Source organism: Micromys minutus (assembly GCF_963924665.1).
Source record: "Micromys minutus genome assembly, chromosome: 13".
Lineage (NCBI taxonomy): Eukaryota > Metazoa > Chordata > Mammalia > Rodentia > Muridae > Micromys > Micromys minutus.
Window position 1 is genome coordinate 19,388,925 of NC_137982.1, and position 12,885 is coordinate 19,401,809.

General features: G+C 38.8%; 1 protein-coding gene across 1 annotated transcript in view; it reads left to right on the top strand.

Moving 5' to 3' along the window:
* ARHGAP15 (Rho GTPase activating protein 15) overlaps positions 1 to 12,885 on the top strand; it is a gene marked incomplete at its 3' end in the record, with an annotated part of 579,351 nt that overhangs the window by 518,296 nt on the left and 48,170 nt on the right. Inside the window, exon 12 of the mRNA XM_080928022.1 lies at positions 5,774 to 5,879. Within this exon, the coding sequence (XP_080784148.1) occupies positions 5,774 to 5,879 (106 nt within the window). The remainder of the gene's footprint in view (positions 1 to 5,773; positions 5,880 to 12,885) is intronic.

The following is a 12,885-nucleotide window of genomic DNA, read 5'->3' on the forward strand; positions in this document are numbered from 1 at the left end:
TTTCTAGATTCTAGGGGGCTCGGTAAGGACCACAGAATCTCACTAAAGTGAAAGTTGTCAACTGAAGAGCAATTTCAGCCTTGTTTCTGATGCAATGGTGCTTCTGCTTGTATAAGCTCTACTTATGAATCAAAGCAAAGAAGCTTTGACAACTGACCTGTTAGGAGAGAACAGATCTATCATATTCTGTGACTTGTTTCTGGTTTGTTTTTTAAGAAATTACTAACAGATAGCATATAAGGAAAAATAATTTTTGGAAACAATATTGATGGGTAAGCACCTCTGTGTCATAGCTGATAACAATCTAAAATACATTTGTCCATATGAAGATAACTAACTGAGCACTTAATATTTGCAAGTGTGTAAAACACTTGGTTCAATAGAAGTCCCCGGATCTATACACTTTTGCTGTGTTTTAAAGAAAATGCTAAGAAGCTTCCAGTTTAAGCAATTTACCTATCTCCTTAAAGCAAAGGAAAAATTGTAAGCATTCCTGTCATTGTCCTCAGGGACAAACCACTTCTCTTATTTAAAGCATGAGTTTGAAGTATGTGAGCTTTGAAACTCCTCCTAAAGTGCCTCTTTCTAAAGTAAATGTATGTCAATATAAAAAATGTTTGATATTTTAAATATCAAACAAACAATTGTTATAGCTTGGGTAATTTCCCATCCTCAACTTACCTTTGTAGTTGAAAAAATGGACTGTAAATGATCTGTATTATTTACAATAGGATACCTAGCATTCACAAATAGGGTACCCTGATACAGAAGGGATGTTACCCAATAATACCTATTATTATAAACAAGGACTGCCTCTTACCACATTCTAAAATGGCCACCACACAAAAGAAAGTATAACTGGACTGAAACTAGAAAATCACCGTATTCTAAGGGCAGCGTGATGTACAGTGGCTACCTTGCTTTCATACAAGATATGTCAACATTCCAGAGCACTTCAGAAGAACAGCTGTGTACAGCGATATATTTAACACACAGCGATCCAGCTATCCTTTAAGAATTATAGACCGACCGTCTGATAAAAAGGACTTCTGTGCATTGTGCACTGAAAGAATCAAGACTTTTCTATCCACAGACCTATGCAACCTAAGAGACTGTATTTTGAAATGGGACATAATGTGCACTTATAAATACGTTAAGAAAAATAAAACCACAGTTGATAAGTCGATGAGAATGACTGGAGGTCATCCAGCCCATGATTCCTCACCGGGCCAAACTCTCCCCATCATCGTATAACTTTATCTTATCTCTTTTCTATAAAGAATTTGATTGTAAATGTGTTTTAATAGTGACAGTTCTTGCAGATAAATGCAAGATAAACCACATTTTGGAGAAAAAAATGTGCCCTAAGAACCACTAATAGGGTGAATATAAAGCCACATTTTTATCATAACATTAAAGTCTATTTCACATCGTAAAAGAGATATTGCTTCTCCGAGTAGCATAGAATTGTATTTGAAGAAGCTGGTTTACAACTCTAGTTTGTTGTGGTTTAAGAAGACAGGGGCCAGCGGGTCAAGAGTTGACAGAAAAGTGTTTAGAATCTGTGTTGGATGGGAAAGGCTAGTGCAGAGAAGTCCTGAAGGCAGTGGAAGGTTCCCACTTCAGAGACTGGAAGCACTGGTCGAATAGGAGGGACTTAAACAAGGATGATTAAAAACGCAGAGTAGGTCTAAACCTCAGGGGAACTAGACTGAAAGAACTCAGCGCAGATGAAGGAGAAAAACATAGCCTGTCATTTAAGAAAAGAGTTTTTTTCTCTTAGTATACAGCTCAGCTACATGGGCTTCAACTCCCCGTGTAGGAAATGTTCCTTCACTTCCTCTGATCTTGACAGTAAAAGAAAAATCCAGTGAGTGACACCACAGTCTCCTCAAATTTTGAGCACTTCACAATGAAGAGAGACTACAGACTAATAGAGAAATAGGTGAAAACCCTGCTATTTGTGCACACTTCAAATCAAGTGAATACTCTCAACAATGTCTCCCTCCCCCAAAAAACTGTTTTTCACTTTACATCCCTATGTCAGGCCCTTTCCCTTCTCTCCTCCCAGTCTCACCTTTAAATCCCTCCTCCCGTGGGCCCCTCCCTTCTCCCCAGGGAAGAGAAAACCCACCTGCCCTGAGAAATCCACTTCCAGTAGGACTAAGCACATCCTCTCCCACTGAGGCTGAACCAGGCAGCCCACAATTTCAGGAGACAGAGTCAGAGACATCGTGCGCTCAAATTGTTAGGGGACCCATGTGAAACCAAGCTGCACATCTGCTTCAAATGCGGATGAGGGTCGAGATCAGTGTCCAGGAGCCCCATGGGCTCAGGTTAGTTGACTGTCCGTCTTCTCGTGGCTACTTTCAGGTCTTTGGCTCTCTTAGTAAGCACAGGAACCATTCCAAGGTTATGGATGGTAATCCCAGGTCCTAATGTGACACGCCCTAGACCAGATTTAAAAGAGGTCCTGTAGATTTCAGTGTATCCAGTTGTTTTGTAGACACTCCCTCACTTAGACATGTTTCATTATTCACATTCCATGAAAGCTTATATGGTGTTGACTTAAGTGGAAAAACATTGAGTTGTTGTAATTCTTCCAAAGATTTTGTTCAGAGTATGTTGTCAGGAGAATTAGTTACTCCTCCTTCATATCTCAGTCTTCTTTAGTCCAGCATAACTTAACCACAAATATCTATGAAAATATCCAATTGTGTGACTCCTCCAGTGTGTGTATGTGTGTGTGTGTCCAGTGTTTGTGCATGTGTGTGTGTGTGTGTGTGTGTGTGTGTGTGTGTAAAACAAAACAAAGGAAGTCTGATTAAAAATCTTTTTAATAAAGAACATTTCTTATAGGCAGTTTTATAGTTTATAAACTTCCTTAAATATAACTGCTCTCCAATCAGATCAGTTTCTTAGGCCATCATCAAAGTGTTTAGAGTGTTACCTAATACCTACCTAGGTGGGCAGTTGCATGTTCACAACTGTTCACAACTCAGATGAGGAATTAATACCTAGGAGAGGAGAGATGACTCAGTAGGTAATAGAACTGCATAGGATCTTAGTCCACCTCCCAGCAACAAACCAGTCAGCTCAAAACTGTAACTCCTGCTCCAGGCAACCTTATACCTCTGATAGACTCTGCAAGTACCAATACTCGCAGGTCTCTCTCTCTCTCTCTCTCTCTCTCACTTTCTCCCTCTCTTTCTCTCCTTTCCACACATACATATTTCAAAACTAATAACTACATTTTTAAAGGTTACTGCAAACAGATAGCTGCTATGACCTCTAAGTGGGTGAATTGAACCCAGAATGGGCCTCAAAAATGTTTTGGTGGAACAGAAGCATTTATAGGATACTCGGTTTCACTAGCCTTTGGGCAAAGTATGTTGAATACCGTAGCTTATTCCAGAAAAACTACCCTTTAAGATGCTAGCTGAAGCAAATAAAAAATGTGAACATGGCCACATAGCTAATGTGCTCGTTAAGGTTAAGTTATAATTGCTGCAATAAAATAAAATGATGAAAGCAAACTGGAGAAGAAACTGTCTGTTTGGCCTATGCTTTCACATCATAGTTGATCATCCAAGAACGTCAGAGCAGGAACTGAAACCAGGCAGGAAGCTGGAGGCAGGGGAGGATAGAGGCACTAGAAGGATTCTACTAACCAGCTTGGTCTTCATGCTTTATTCAGTCTGCTCTCTTATAGAACTCAGGGCCACCAGCCCAGAGATGGTACCACCCCCAATGAGCTAGGCTCTCCTCCATCAATCATTAATTAAGAAAGTTCTTAACAGACTTGCCTATAGCTAAGCCCATGGAGGTGTTTTCTCAATTGAGGCTCACTCCTCTCTGCTGACTCTAGCTTGTCTCAAGTTGACACAAAACTAGTCAGCACAGCTACCGAGAATCTACTACAGAATTCAAAGTAAGACCCATGCATCCTAACCCATGCACACATCTTCCATTCACTAATTCATTTCTCCTTCATTTAATCTATCACTTGCCAGGATAGAAGTCAATCTGCATCAGAGGAAAATTCAGGAGGATTAAGGAGTTGAAAGGCATTTGTGCGATGGGCATGCCTTATGCATCATTGCATGTGACTATGCAAGGTTAACTGCAAGGCATCCAGAGGCCTGGATAGCTTTGTCTAAGTTACTAAGACCAACATCTCTGCCATATTTTTGAGTTTATTGTGTGTAATTTCATATCTATAGGGGGCTCTGTGATACACCTGTTTCCTACAACCCTACATAACAGAGCAGTCACTCCAGCAAGAGATAAGGGCACTGCTTTTTTTCTCTTTTTTTCCCCTTTGTTTCCTTATGTGCAATGTGGTCCAAGCTGTATTCTGTTGGAACTCTTCTAAGAATTGCAGTTCTGAAAACTTTGACTGTGGGAGGCATTATTTATAGACCGTTGTGGCTTTAAGAGGGAAAGGGAGAACTTCCAAGCCAAGTACTACTAGGAAGACTGCCTTCACTCCACTTTAGCCAAATACTATCTTCAGCAGGACATTCTCTTACGATGCGCTATAAAACATTTCGTTTTGTAACATTGCATTAAGAAAACTGCCAGTTTCTAAATCATCTCTTTCCTAGGCTACTATACAAAATTCATGTATCTATTAACAGGAGATTATGTATTAGGTTTTTGGAAGAACATCTTAATAGGAACTGTTTGGCCTTAGTATCGGTGATCTGCAAAGACTTTAGTACACAAGGGATTATTTTCCTAAGTCAAAGAAACTCAAGTCTCACTGCTCTACAGAACCACTGCTTCTTACACATGGTCCACATTTAGAGCCTCATTCCTCAAGCTCTCTCATAGTGCAGCCTTCCGTCCATATTCTAAGAAGTAGAAAGGGAAAAGGCTAAAAGGCCTCAAAATGAATCCAGCACATAATCATTGCAGAGTTCCCACATAACTTGGGCTCTCATTGGCCAGACTTGGTCACATGCCACCCTAGCTGCAGAGGAGGTGGCAAGGGGACCACTTTAACCAAACATGTTATTTTTGTGTTCACAGTGTTGTTATCAAACTAAGGAAGGAGAAAAATGGACACTGTGTGGTGTTCGTCTCATGTTCCACGTTCCCACATATCATGAGTCAAGCAAAGAATTCTGAAGAGATAATGTTGGAAGTTAAGGGGAACATACTGGCAAGGGAGACACTGGATTCAGTATAACTGAAGTGCTGGACAGGAGTAGATACTTGCTCCCTTACAGTGGAAGGACCCTCTGAACAGCCTCCAGCTGTACCAAGGGGCTAAAGTCATTGCCCAAGCACCACAAGAAGAGCATGAAGGAAGCAATCTATGGACTATTCATATTTAGAAACCTGTCAGTTACCTGGTATTGTGCTTCCTGACTTTTGACAAATTCTGAATACTCTTTATTTTATTGGCAAAAACAAAATATATAAGGGTTAAAAGTATGGAAAATAGTAAAAATACACTTTTGCTCCTTTAAAAATATTTGCCAGAGAATCAAAACAACAGCATTATTCACCCCCCCATGCCTTACAAAAGGAAATAGTCAAAAGGCAAATTAATATCTAATCTCACCAAAGTCATACTGTTGCTGATTTTGATGTGATCATAGTCTCAACTAGAGTCAAAACAGGAAAAGCACTCCACAAGAGAGAAGGGAAGTAATGATTAGTGCTGTTAGATGTTAGGTTAAAGTTCAAGACTTTCCTTGGAAACCTTCTCTTCTGCCTGCGAAATCTCAGCCTTTTCTAATCTTTCTTTTCAATTTTGTTTAAGAAACACAAGACAACAATGAAAAAATCAAAACTATGAAGTCTCTGGTAAAAAGTCTCCCTCCACCAAATCATGACACCATGAAAATCCTCTTCAGACATCTAACCAAGTAAGTTATCCAAGTTTTTTCTTATGTTGCATTATAGTTATTACCCAAATGAAGAGCATTTATATTTCTGAGACAAAAGTTTCCCAATGTGTCTATCAGAGATCTTCACTTTGAGCTAACCTCAAGTTCCCTTCACAACCTGAAAACATTTTCAGGATAGAAAAAAGAAAGAAAGAAAAAAAAACCTAAGAGGGTTGGTTTTGTTTTGTTGTTGTGGTGGTTGTTGCTTGTTTTTTTAAACATGAAAATGTTTGCTGACTGACTTTTAGAACAAGTACCAGGGCCCATTATGGACCATGTTGACATTGCTAGCTAATATCATGGTATAAGCATGAAATGATTTACTACAGCTCTACCATATACCAATTCCAATGACCAAACAGACTTATAGTCTCTGAATAATAAAGCATTATTCATGTAGTTAGTTAGAGAGAAATATCCTAGAAAAATGGCAAAATAAACATCCAGAGGGCCAAATTATCTTGATACTCATGCAAAGTAGAAAGCAGACAGAAAAGTCTAGGATCAATTGAATAAGGAATGTGGGTCCTACTGAAGTCTTATCACATAGGACCTTGTGGGTTGAGAAAGACCTAGCTTCTATTGGAAATACAAAGAGGAGAATTAAAGAAGCTAAACTCAGGCTATATACGATTGCTCTGACTACTGAATGGAGAAGAGACTACAAATATGAAAGCAAACATGCTGTTGGCTAGAAGCTCTAGTAGATTAGGCAACATGAAGACCATGTTCGAGGGGTGGTTCTCAACTGATGGGTTGCGACCACTTGTGGGAGTCAAATGACATTTTCACAGGAATTAACTAAGACCACTGGAAAACATAGATTTTACATTATAATTCATGACGGTAGTTATGAATTGTAGCAAAATTTGTTATGAAGTAGCACTGAAAATAATTGTATGGTTGGGAGTCACCACAATATGAGGTACTAGATTAAAAGGCATCAGGAAGGCTGAGAACCACCACTTTGGAGAGAAATGAGTCAAGAAATCACATAAGTGGGTCAGGTTGGGTGGGCTGTTGTTTGTGGTATGATGTGGAAAGGAAGGAGAAACCAGGGGTGCCACTTTGGGTTTCTATTTAGGCAAGGTGAGAAATGATAGCGTCACATGCACAGATGGGCAAAGCTGGTGGAAGAACAGTAGAAGCAGGTTTGAAAACCCCATTCTGGCCATGTGGCATTTGAAAAGAACAGTCGTTGCTTTCTGTCGACCTCTTTAACATGGCACAGAACAATGCACACGTTGACGTCCGAGCTCTCACTCAACATGCAGAGCATCAGTGTCCTGCTCACCGAACGGTGAACCAAAGCTGTGTGAGATTAAAGTTGCTTAATCTCCTGAGGCACTGTTTAGGGTGAATAATTTCCAAAAACTATTCAACTAATCCATCCAATTATTTTTAATTGTGAATGTAATACATGCAACTGCACACAAAATACCTGAGCAAGGAGCAGTGCTGAATATACATTAAAAAGTCATCCTCAGCTTGCTGGGCAGAAGTATCCGTTCAGACCTGTTTCTAAGCACGTGCAAACACATGAGTACATTACTTCTGGTCCTATAGCACACAGCCCTGAACAAATTATTCTTCATCTATTTACAACCCATGCAACGACTTCACTGAACAGACCTGTCTTACCACTTTAATGATAGTGCTCCAAGGCGGTTAGGTAGTAGCTCGCCAAAGTAGTCACAGCATTAGAGAACACAAAATAACCTAGTGCATCGTGTTTGTTGTTCTCTCAAAGTTCTGAGCATCCTTTAGTGTTAGGATGCAGGATACAATGAGAGCTCTTGGCTCTTAACTGAATAGAAAAGGGAGGCTTAGAGCCAAGTCTGTATACGTGTCAGTTATGGCCTCAGACATCTACAGCTAGATTAAATAATATACCGTACCCTGTGGTTCTGAGAATTAAATGATGCAGTTACATAGAATGTCCAGTACAAGACTAACTATCCCTGATATGTTATTATTCCCTTCTCAAGATTTTTACCCAAAATGAAAGAGGTTTTCAAGTTTCAGTTAAAAACTATAGTGCCTACTAATTCTGAGTGAACAAAGTCAAAAGACAAATAAAAAATTATATTATTTAATACTAAGACATACCCGACCTTAGAGCTCCTGAAAAACATCCATTACTTAATCTCAGTTATTTCTCTTTTAAAAAAATGAATAAAATAAAGAAGCTAAGAATTGGCTAACATCCTTCAGAAACACAGAATCTATGCAGTTAGGATTAAGATTCTCTATGGCCAGGCATGCAGTTCCTATGTAAGCATGTTTCTGATATCTATGTGGGCTTTCTAACTTAGTTTGAATTTTTGTTTAGTTCAACAGTGCTGGAGTAGATATTTTAAATTCAGACTTTTAAATAAGATTAGTGTGTTACTTCAAAGCATTCACATTTTGAGATTTATCATTATAGATGATAAAAATGTGTTATTCATCAGCCACCAACTTTCTTGGGTTGTGTGGACATATCCCATCCAGCACCAGTTTATAAACCAGGCTTAATTGTGCATAAATGTGTGAACACAATTATATCTTGTTTAGTATTTTTCTAAGTTTGTGATATACAACCAGTTGTGGCAGGTTGTCAAGACTTGAGAGGACTAAACAGAAAGATTATTCAACTAGAATTTTAATATATCCATATTTGAAAGAATCATTAGATTGTTTGTTATTCTTGGTACATTTGGTAGTTCTTTGTGTGCAGTGTTTATTACAAAAATGTGTGTGTGTGTGTGTGTGTGTGTGTGTGTGTGTGTGTGTCAAAGTTTAGTGAGGGGGAGAAAATATGATTTTCCAAATTTCACTTGAACTCTATAGTTCTACAGTCAACAAAGAAAAAAAAAACTACAGTTTCCAGAACTGGGGGTTTAAACTGTGCCCTCAAAGCAGAGAAGCTACTGGGTGGAGAGCTTGCATCAGGGGAGCTGGACCAGAGGATGGAGGGAAATCTTCCCATAAAAGCTAGAACGTGTTCGGGGATGTGATTATACTAAGCATGTTCTTATTTATAACGGTTTAGGCTGAAGAGTGCCAGGGTCCAAAGTCCTCATTTTGAGTTGAACTCAGAATCAAATTCTATTCCCCCCAACCCCTCTCTGCTCTCTTCCTAAACAATATCAGAAACAGTTTTCACAGTTATACAGTCTTGCAGTTTCAGGCTCCTCCCTATGGAGAACTGCACGCTTCTAGGATACAGAGATAAGAGAAGAAAAATTATGTGGATGTGTCATCTAAAGATCCTAAAATTGGGGTCAATTCCTATCATCAGCACTGGAGAGGGAAAACTCAGGATAAATAGTCATCTGGAAAAATACTATCAGTCAAAACATTTACTAATAGCCACTTCCATGAATTAACTTTATAGAGTGTGAACCAGGAAGGTTCTGTGACACCTTCCAAATCACCATCTAAGACCCAGATGCTCTCTGTAAAATATGTCCAAATGACTAAAGATAAAGCTAGTGGGGGAAAGGGAAGAAAGAAATGGCCTACTTACTAGTGAGTAGTAGTTGGGGAACATGGGTCAATTAAAGGAGGTAAGAAGTACAGTCACTAATGTGTATGCAACACACAGTCACATGACAGTCTTTGTGTAGAAGAGTCTTCTAACAACTGAGTCTCAGCTGGCATAGATAAGAAGAAAGAAACTCATGAAGCCATCTTAATAGTTGTAGTTAGAGTTCAGTACTGGAATAAATGGAACCAAATCTTAAGGGAACAAAGAAAATGGGCTTTAGAGTCAGGAAAAATTAAAATAGCCAGATTTACTTTGTGGCTTACACTTAGAAAAGCAAAAACAATCTCAGATTTTTTTTGGAGGTGGGGGGAGCACAAAATAACACTTAATTCTCACTTATGAATATATTATTCAGGGAAAAGAAAAATCTCTTAGAAATGGGGAGCCTTTAACAATAACTTGCAGAATCAGAGGCTTAAAATAAGGCTCTAGATTCAATTTCAGGCCAAAGAAAGAAAAAAGAAAGAAGGAAGGAAGGAAGGAAGAAAGAAAGAAAGGAAGGAAGGAAGGAAGAAATTGAAACATGTCTGAAATTATCCTTAAAGTATATTTGCTGGTGACTTTTAGGTGCAAATAAGCATTATAAAATTATACATTATAAAAGAGATTAAAAACCTTCCCTTTTGCACCAACTCTCAGAAACTTGTCCAGCTGTTCATGGAATTCCAAGGTGAAAAAAAAAGCTCTGAGTGAACAGGCAGATCTCATGGGAACGTGCCAGTTGACTGCCGTGTTAAAAGGAGAGACTGTTGAGCTGTGGCTACTTTATGAGAGTGGGATGATATTTAAAGCCTCTGTGGTCTTTGTGGATATTAAATGAAATATTCTGCAAAAGCATGTCTGCGGCAACTCAAATGATGATGACCTAGCATGAGGAGGGATGTGTGCTGAAACCATGGCGAGGATACCAAGCATCCACCATCTTAGAGTGGCATCGTGGGCATTTCTGATATGCAGTGGGGGTTAGATATAATTAATCACGAACTTCAAAACCCAGGAAACCTGGTCCTCAGGAGCATCACTGGTGTGGCTCACTTCTGCCCACCCAGGCCTTGGACTGCTGAGATCTGCTGTGCTTTGGACCAGGACATGTTTTTCTATGCTGTCTTCTGGCACTGTGCTCTATTTCTGTACACTTTGATCCTCCACCCAACCACAACACCTGATATCCAAAGATTTGCAGGCAATAGATATTTTTCCTACTGGAAAATGACAAACGTGTACAAATTGCTGTTCCCTCCCTTTCCATCTCCCCCTTTCTTCCTCCACTCCTTTCCTCTTCCCCCCCCCCTCATTCTTTTCTTTGGGGACAAAGGTAGCAAGTTGTTTGGAATAAGCTGGAAGTGTTATGATTTCTTTGCCTGTGTGTGTGAAATGTTTGCACCACTTGGAAGAGCTCATGTACTTCCAATGGGCCTGAAGCTCCTCCATTGGACTCCTGTTGGAAAAGCTGACCTGGTAATTAAAGTTAATTACTCAAATTGTGAGGTGAAGCAATGGTTTCCACCTCCCCCATTATAAAATGTCATCTACTTAGGAGACATCTTGGCACAGAATTTATAAGATTGTGAACTGTGGACCAATATTCAATGAACTTCCCTGTGTTATACTTTTATTCTAGGAGAAGGCTTTGGAGATAAACATTCGAGGCAGGAGTGAAGTGATAACTATTGATCTTTAGAGTTATATCTGAATAAAGAGGAGAAAACAGCATGTTTACAATGGTTACTTTCCCATAATCTTCTCTTCTGTTGTTGATCAAGGTTTTCCCTTTTCACATATTTGCCTCTGAGACGTAGAAATTTTTTTCTTCACCAAGATTCTTGGCTTTGTCCTAATGGAAATAACTAGGAATTTGGAACTTGGACTAGAAGAAAAGTTACAGTCCCAATCTCAGCCTTCAGAAGCAAAGAGCACTGAGAAGAAAAGCAATGCCTTTAATGTTCTTTTTATTCATGTTTAAAATATGTTAAATAATTATTACTTGATTGTTCATTAATTGCAAAACCATATCTCCTACTCCTTTATAAAACTTTAAATGAGTATCTGTTAGATTCTACAGCCTACAGGAAATTGTGGATTAACAGATTCTCATGCTTAGATAAATCCAGCCTGCTTCCTGTTTTCAACAGTAAGATTTTATTGAAATACATACCTGTTATTTATATATTTCCTGGAAATGTATTCTATCTACATTGGAAAGAATTAAGTAGTCACAACAATTAAACAACACTCATGTACCTAATACCTAATTTGTTACAGAAGAAAAAGTGTTTGGCCACTGAATTCAAGGTTTAAGACATGGAACACCAAGAAATAAGTTAGCTTAGAGACCCCAAAGAGAGCCTACAGGGTACACAATACAGGCTAGTTTTAAGTTTACCCATTTGATAGGCAATATGTAAAAGCTAAGGATTGTCAAGTTTATTGTATAAAGTGGAATAGTAGTGGTTCATAACTTATGGTACACTTCTATATATGAGTTTAAGTCATCTTTGGATTACTCATAATGCAATATGAAAATTATTACTATTTACTATGATTTAATAAATAATGACAAGAAGGGTATTCTGTATATGTTCAGTACATATGCAAAAAATTAAACATTTCTAATTAGATGTTATTTGATTCCTCCAGTATTAAACCTGTGAGCACAAATGGCAAACTATGAACGTATTTATCCTATGTAAGCAGGGTATGGAGAACTACAGTGTGAAGCAAAATGCCATCCAGAATAAATAAAGTTATAAATCATAAATACAGGAAAAGAATATAAAATCAGGATGTCGTAGTCAATATAAGCTTTCAAAAAAAGCCCTAGCATTATAAAGGAGATTGAATTTTTGGACAATTATGGAAGGGCCCTCAGTATGAAGGTAAGACATACGGATTGCATGGGAAGAGCTAAACAATGAAGTAGAACAGTACAGAAGGCTAAGAGAAGTTAGGCATCTAACACAGGGTACAGTGAAGAGAATGAAGGTGAGCCACAAGCGCACTGAGGGAGCACAGCACATAGCACTTGCGCTCCAAGTGTGTGACAAGGTAGAAAAATGGTCTCTGGAGGGTTCCCAGGCTCTGAATTAGTCGAGAGGCAACTCATAAGCACAGAAGGGCCTGAATTCAGCACATAGTGTGATGTGGTCACTGTCTATATTCTACTAGCAGAATGTAGTAGAGTAGAACCCAATATGAAGGCAATGGACCACAAATAATCCTGAGCAATGAGTTCAGAACAGCGCCCTAGGAACCTCTAGTGTTGGACACCAGAGGATGCAGTGCCATGAAAACACCTGGAGGATGTTAAGCATATTTAGAGAAAGAACATGTGGCAGAAGCAGAGCAAATTATATTTTGTGTTTAAGCCTATTAATTTCTCAAAAGAGACCCAGGAAATGCTCAACAGACAATGTGCACAACGGCTTAAAATGAATAAATAATAAAACAAGAAGT